The 8,085-nt window shown below is 39.1% G+C and overlaps 1 protein-coding gene across 8 annotated transcripts in view; it reads right to left on the bottom strand.

Moving 5' to 3' along the window:
• Nucleotides 1-1,733: 1,733 nt before the first annotated feature.
• LOC119654204 overlaps nt 1,734-8,085 on the bottom strand; it is an 81,280-nt gene continuing 74,928 nt past the window's right edge. For all 8 annotated transcript variants that reach the window (XM_038059420.1, XM_038059410.1, XM_038059443.1 and 5 more), the window contains 3 exons: nt 7,575-7,721; nt 2,637-2,810; nt 1,734-2,573 (listed from right to left, as the gene is read on the bottom strand). In XM_038059420.1, the coding sequence (XP_037915348.1) occupies nt 2,556-2,573; nt 2,637-2,810; nt 7,575-7,721 (339 nt within the window). In that variant the 3' untranslated portion in view covers nt 1,734-2,555. The remainder of the gene's footprint in view (nt 2,574-2,636; nt 2,811-7,574; nt 7,722-8,085) is intronic.

The raw sequence follows: 8,085 nt of genomic DNA, 5'->3' as shown, positions 1-8,085 counted from the left end.
TAGAGAGGCGAAGGGTAAAATCACTTCAAAGTGCTTAGAAGAAGTTTCTAATATGTTTGAAGCATAAGCTGCTAGGTCAATTATTCCATTTCTTCTTGGCCCCACGCACATAGGAGCACACCCTGCATTTGCAGTTGGTAGTCATGACACCAATGACGAAATTAAACATTTTCTCTTGCCTGGGGGTGGGGTGGTCGTCATGGCTGAGCGGTAGGCTCTCGATCTCGATACCTCGGGGTCGAATTTCCGTTGTCGTGGATGTTTGTGTTGTGTTCGCGCTGTCCTGCTGCTGTAGGCTTACCACTTGCACAGCATAGTCTCATTGAAACCTGAGCCTGCATAGATATCCTATCTGTACGACTCCATTTTCATATATCTGTATTAGATCGCATCATCAGTTTCCCTTTTTTCCGCTCTCCTTGGTAAAGGTTGAGGAAAGGGTTGTGACAAACATGATTTGACTTGTAGTACCCCTCTTTAATGGCTAAAGTTTCCTTCTCTTTCTGGTCGACTTAACCTCTATTTATACAATTCAGCTGCAAGCGTTCTGCATCCGCACAGACACAGCACAGCCCAAATCAACTTTTGCAAACAATTTTTCCCAGTGCTGGAAGGTGTCCTAATAGGGAAATTGAAGAGCTATTTCACTGGAAGTGAAGAAGCGTAAACATGCGCATAAGTTGTACCACACCTCTCATTCAAGCATAATTTTCGAAAATATAAAGTGGTTCCATGCATAGAGTGCAATTCCAATTTTTACTTGATTTGTAATTTCGCGAAAATTGTAGTGTTCCGCCGAACTCGTTCCTTCTTCAGCTGTGAACGAATGATTAAAATGTCATACAGATAGCAGGTTAGTTGCAATTTGTAGATACTAATTTTATATGCATTCATTTGATTAAATTATTGATGCAAGAATGAAATACTTGCAGACTGGGTTGCACGGAACGGCGTACATAATTACTTCCACCACATAAATTTGAGCCAGGAGACTAATGTTCTTGGCTTCTGCGATGCGGTGTCTGGCACGCTTGTGTTGAACACGGCACGTCTGCTGCTGGATCGTATAAGTACTCTCATAGAAAATGTGTGGAAGAACTCTTTTGTGTCTGACTCGTTAGGTGCTGGACACACAGTTGAATAGTATGAATACTTTCGCCTGTGCTGTGCTAGAAACACTCCGTACTTGATAAGTTAGCTGCTCTATTCACTTCTGGCGGAAGTGCAGAGGTCGGCCGTAGTCGGATTTCCACTTTCTTTCATCTTATGACGAGTTGTCGTATAGTTGTGTCATGGAGGAGTGTGCAGCATTCAATAAAGCCTTTCTTAGATATAATTTTGGTATTTTCCATCTTTCGGAATGTCTACTTGATTACGAATCTAGATTTTATCTAGACGTTCCAATCAGAACGGCATTCATACAGTGAGTAACGATGAATTGTCTAGTTGCAGAGTGTGGGAGCTGCCACCTTGCATAAATCATATGGGCTGGTTCTCAAGATCTGAGCTGGTTGGATTCTGCTTCCCTTGCCTTTCCCGCAGCAGGCAGGGTCTTATGAATTTATCATATCAAAACGGCGCATGACAGGGTTAATTAGCTCCTCGGAGCGGTCACTGATATCTAACTACGCTACCAGTAACGCGCAATAGGATAACTAGCCTGCTTGTTGTCGGTGATGTGTACCGTCTCGGAATCGGATAGTAGCATCTAAGTTAATAATAAAAACATTTGTTTTTTTTCCCAATTTTATTAAACATAATGTTCAATATTAGTGCCGCGGCACAGTATTTGTTCTCTCGGACTTAAATGTTTATATGATTATATAAAATATGAAGTTGATCTGATTTCTCCTTGTTCCTCTCTCCAATAGAAACACCTTTTTTATAACTTGAATAACATGAATTCCACATCATTGTTATTTGCTACGGAACTAAAAATGATACCTGACTAATACTAAGTATAAAAGCGAAACCAAAAATGATCATAACGATTTAATGAATATAGTTTTATATTTAAACTCTGAAGTATTGCTTCGATTAAACTAAAGGAAGAGAAATAAAATGCCTAAATATTCAGTCAAATTATTACTAACGTTTACACGCAGACACCTAAGAATCCTCACTAGATTGAAATTCTGAACAATGACATTGAGGGGTTCAAGTCAAATATCCTTTTGAGCAGAAAACTATACACCATACAATACACGCATTATTAGTGGGTATTACTGCACATACATAATATTCCTATCATTTGTGGATAGAGCTCATCCATTATGTATAATATAAAATAAATAAATTATAATTATATTAGGGGCAATGGTAAATAAATTCCAAGTTACAATTACGGTTTATCATATCTAGTTATGTGTTCGTGCATCATTCAAATAATGTAGACACTGCTTTATAGTATGCAGTTTTACGTTTAAAATATGCAACATTCTCTTTGGCAACATTGAACGTACTTCCTGTTTGGGTATTTTTTCTTTACGGTCGGTCATGGATTAGTCTTGCATTGCATTAGGTTTCGAGGACTCGGTATGAAAAGTGGGACTTAATCAGTTGACTTTCTTGGCCTGTAAATGAGGAAATAGTGTAGTACTGACTGGATTTATAATAATATATCATTTGATTCTCACTTCGTCACTCTCCTTCTGATCTGATTCATCTGTGTCGTTGCTTTCCTTTTCCGCGCCATTTATTATTTCTATGTCTTCACCGATAGGACTATCGTTTTCAGTTGATGCGTTCTCTTGTTCTTCGCCAGAATTCAGGTTAATCAATGATAAAGTCATTTTACTACTTAGGACAACCTATAGAAATAGAAAAAATAGAAAATTTTTATTTAGTATGTACATATGACAGTAAACCGATTTTAATAAGGTTTTGTGTTTAGACAAAACCTTAAAAAGGTGAATCTAGTCAAATTGCATTTATGGTATGTACGTAATTGAATTGAGTGGGTATTATCTCAGAAGAGCCATTAGTAGTGTTCGTTTTCATCCGCTCCTGTTCCTGGCTCCCAGATCATTTAGCAATGTGCACGAAATGGTCGTTGGAAAAACCTGGTTTTTGCGAAAAGGAATTCATAAACAACAAGCTGGAATTCCGGAAGCTTCATGCTTCGGATATAAAGGTTCTGTGTTCATCTTATGTAAGAAATTTTCTACATACGCCTCTCCCCTCGGATGCAGCTAAAAATTCAGTATAGATATACATATAGATCCCTCACTCCTTAAACAAAATATGTTCAGCTCTGGTCAAGCTTTGGCTCAAAATATGGGCGGATTTATGCTCAATATAATTCGCAGTCATGTCGTGTTTTGGCCGGTTTTTCCCAGGGCAGAGGTGAGGCATCGTCCGACGATTTGCCTCAGCTCTGGTAAGAAACCGTAAAGACGTCTTCACCTAATATTTTTGATATAGTATGTATTCAAATTCTAACTCCACCAAGCTCAAGCTAGTTTTCGAGGAGTTCTTTGATATGCTCCGAGCAAATACGCCTCCAATTGTCGCACTCCGGAGAGAGTTGAGGAGTTGCACGGTCTGAATGCGTTCAAGGCAGAGGTGATTTCACTTGTGTTTAGAGAAGTATTCCAAATTGACTGACAAAATAGGCGTATTAAATGTGGAGAATCGACGCTCTGCTCCTCCGCGAACGGATGCAATAACGACACGCAATCGTAGTTATGCGACCATCTGCTGATGGTCCATATCTATTGCTGATCACATATGATAAATCTGATTAGATTTTCGTTGCCGGTCAGTCGAAAACCACGGAGGAGGTGAAAGTTGTAGAAGTCCACGAGATTATTCCTTTTGCTTTTAACTATTTTAAATATTTATCGCTTACGGTATTTATAATGGGTAACGGTTGACTTAAACGACTATGAAACAAGTCGGCAAACCGGAAGCTGGACGCTTCAGGTACGAAAGGTTTTGTGTATTTCTTAGTAAGTAGCACGTAATATATGCATATATTATGTGAGAATGTCCACTTTCGGATGATATTGATATTCATAGTCTTGAATTTGCAAAGAAGCGACAACTTTGACGTATTATAACTTTGTTAGTAATAGTGGGATTTCCACCAAACTTGGTGAGATCATGCTCTATGTTATACCCTATAGCTCTATATTATACCCTAGCATGAACTTGAGGGGGGTTTTGCAGCCAATTACTAAAAATTATAGTAATATAATATTGTTATCTTTATTTATACAGATATCAGTATGGAAGGTATTTCGGAGCCCAGACACCATATAGTGGCAGCGTCCTGATTTTTTCAGATTTTTCGGTTGGGTAGTTTCTGAGAATGGCCCCCTTAAACGAAAGATCACTTTCAACCCCCCGCACTCCCCACCTTTCCAACAAATGTCAAAACTAAAACTGGCTTCGAAAAGTACCAACCGAGCCCTTTAATTTGATACCCCGTATGACTACATTTGATGAAAAAAAAATTGTACACCCCCTTTTGCATGTATGGGGACAAACCCCCCCCCCCCGCCTTAAATTCATCGTAAAAGGATGTAACTCACTGTATGCGTGAGCGTTCACAGTTCCCAGCTTTCTACCAAATTTGGTGTCAATCGCTGTAACCGTCTCCGAGAAAAATGCGTGTGACGGACAGACAGACAGACAGACATAATTTTAATAAGGTTTTGTGTTTACACAAAACCTTAAAAAGTTGCTGCTTGATGATGTTCGCAAAGCTACTCGTCTTCAGTTTGTTCGATAACATACGATCTATTCTCCGATGAAAAATTTCAACCTGGGTGGATACAAATTTTACTTTCTTGATCTTCGAAAGATTGAAATGTATATGTATATAAGCATCACCAGTGCTATCTTTTTGGTACCAAAGGTACCAGATTTAGTATTTTTTGAAGTTCATCAGTACTTCAGTAATTTTTTAGTTAAGTAAGCACTTCTTAGTATTTTTTAACAGAAACCAAACCAGTGAGTTGAACATTTAGAGAAACTGGCAGTTCGAAAACAATGTGACGTGATTCGTAATTCACAGAAAAGTCAGTTCAAAAGCGGAGAAAGATGCCACGCGACATCTACGGCGGACAGGTTCACTTTAGAGCAGTATATTGTGGGTAGCAAGCAGAAAAAGCGTGCTATAAAAATCTTAGACTTTTGGTATTGAGTTGTTTGGTCCGGCAAATGTGAATTCATTCTGTTTGGGTTTAATAGAAAGCAGTATGTCTATAAGTAAGTCAATACGGAATTCAAAATTCGCGACATACATGTCGTCAAGCCTGGTGGTGTGAATCCGTTAATTTAGGGTTTCGAAGCGACCAAAGCGAACAGATTGGTATTTGTCTAGAACGTGAAAAGGAAGTATACTTTAATGTGCTGCCACCTTAGGCATAGAATAACCGTTTGTTTTTCAGTAGGACAACAAACACAAGTACAAGAAGAGTATAATGCCCCATGCCGACTATACAGGGTGTCCCGTTGACGATGGTAGAAACTTTAATGGGGGTAGCAAAACTCGTTTGAGAAAAATTGTTCCATGGAATTGCCACTCTATCCGTTACCGTTACAAAGTTATAGGGGGAGGGGGACCTGGCAATATTGGGATCCTATACCACCGGCCTACAATTTCTCTTTGAGATATTGGCAGTTAACATCATTCTGTGAAATCGTATATATGCAGTTATTATGAACAAAAGGAGAGTAGGTATTGTTAAATTGCCTTCAAATTCATCTACATATGTATATTAAAAAGAATGTAAGCTGTGGAATCAAACTTTATAGATCGTATTTAGTACCTGAGCCTATTGAATTGAGCCAGAAAAAACTGTATATTTTGTTATGCTTTGATCGCTTCTTCCATAAATGTTTATTGCACTGAAGTCGTCCTGTTCGTGAATAAATAAAGCTATTTCACTTTTGTATGATATTCAAAAAGGCACTGCCGGCGTATAGCAAGACGATCAGGGATGCACAGGCAGGACATCTTCAGGAAATTATGTAAATCATCGATTCACAACAAACCACAGAGGCAACAATGTCTTCTGTCTGTCTGAAGAAGAAAGATGTGACTCTTAAGGATGGCAAGGAGTAGCATGGCTTTGTGATATATACCAAGGGCATGGAAGCGGGCAAAAGTGGCCTTAATTACGATCCTTTTCACTCTAAATCTTAAGACCACCAAAGATAGAGAAGGTGGGGAAGATCATAGACAACTATATAAGAACTAACTTTCTAATATGTAATCCCCTACATCAGTGTCAACATCCTTATCGGGCAATACTTTCAACCGAAAATGCTCTGTATCAGCTGACCGATGAACGTATTACGGGATGCTATAGAAACAAAAGAAATAGCAGTGTGTGTGTTTTCGGGCATTGAAGGAGCGGCCGATAACAGATCACACACAGAGATAATAGATGCCCTGATCCGCAAGGGAGTGGTAAACACCCTGGCCTTCTGAATGGACAGAACGTAAAAGACTCAAGGTTCTCCACAAGGTGGGGTACTATCACCTGTGGAGTATGGTAATGGGTGAACTCCTAGGAGAACTAATAAATACTGGAATACCAACCCAGGATTACGCTGACGACTATGTTTTAATCTGTAGGGCCAAATATGAGGATATTCTACGTGATAGGATCCAAACTGGACTAAGAATTTCTGGTACCTGGTACAGGAAGGCGGGGCTGCGCATCACTGCATCCAAAGCCACCATGGCACCATTCAATAGGAAGCGTGAGCTTGGTCACCTTAGAACTATTAATTAACATGGCATGGGGTGAAATAGAGGTCAAATATTTGAGAATTACACTAGACCAAAGATTACTCTGGCAGACGTGTGCTAGGTTGGATACGAATCCAAGCGTTTAAAGGAATGTTGAAGAAAAGCCTTCGGGTTAGAGTGGGAATATTTACTGGCCACTGCCGACTAAACTATCGCTTGGGCAAGTGAGGGTTATCTACGGACACTGATAGCAATTTCTGTGCAGGGTGTGACAAAACTTCCATACATGTTCTAAATGACATTCAGTTGAGCGGCAGTGTAATTCAGAGGAGATAGAATGTGTGGTAATATCGATTTTAGCATCGAATTTAAAAAATAAACAACCGCAACGAAGTTTGATCAGAAGATATCACAATTTCTGGTAAATCAAAGGGTAGCATTGAACAAGTAATCTTATAGTCATAGTATCATCAAGATTATCAATTTGATATCCCTAATTACTGTCTGGCGTCTTGCCCTACGCCCGCAATTAATGAGAGCCAGGGTTTGTCACGTTTTCTTTTTCTACCATACATATTGCCGTTATAGGCTTTCCGGGTCCATACGAATGATTTGACCCACCCAACGCAACCCATTGAACTAGATTTTATCCACGCGCAGACGGTCGGTGTATCGCTTGAATAAGGGCTCCCTACTTGACTGTTAAAACCTTTGAGTAATTTTGACATCATGCTTAGCGCAGCACAGGGTTATCCTTTTCCGACTCTGTAGTCTCCTTCATAGGGGCGTAAACGGTACCAAGGCTTATATTCTGGAGTCATAGTGACGTTGAAAATAAAACAATATATGTGTATTCTACAACACTTACCGCAGGTTCATCAGGGCTGCCATTTAAATGTTCGTCTACAACATTCTCGGTTCGTGTTTCGGAATCTGCTACAAGTATTTGAGATTCTCGTGGTAGTGCACCTTCTAAAAATATTGATTCCGCCTTTTCAGATTCCTCTTCAACAGGCTGGGGATGGAAGATATTGTACGTTAGAAAAAAAATTTCAACTCAGAATGTATGTGTAATATTTATGTTAAAAACTTATGATAAAAATTTAAATTCTGCAGTTATTCGTTTTTGACTTCGTTATTTACTGTAACTGATACTCATCAGTTTTGATTTAGAAAAAAACAAATTGGTGTTTGAATTTCTTATTATGGAACCTGAAGACCAACAGGCCCTCCCCCCTTGTTAATGTCATCTAATTTTCTGAGTGGCTTCCTAGAAACGTAACGTTAGGTGTAATAAAGTTTATTGCAGTATCAAAGTTTCTGGAAAATTTCAAAATCTTAGATGGGAGTGAAAATCTCGGTTCGAATGATATGTTGTG

Source organism: Hermetia illucens, chromosome 1, assembly GCF_905115235.1.
Source record: "Hermetia illucens chromosome 1, iHerIll2.2.curated.20191125, whole genome shotgun sequence".
Classification (NCBI taxonomy): Eukaryota; Metazoa; Arthropoda; class Insecta; order Diptera; family Stratiomyidae; genus Hermetia; species Hermetia illucens.
The sequence above is the reverse complement of the archived record's forward strand: the minus strand, read 5'-3'. Positions and strand labels throughout refer to the sequence as shown.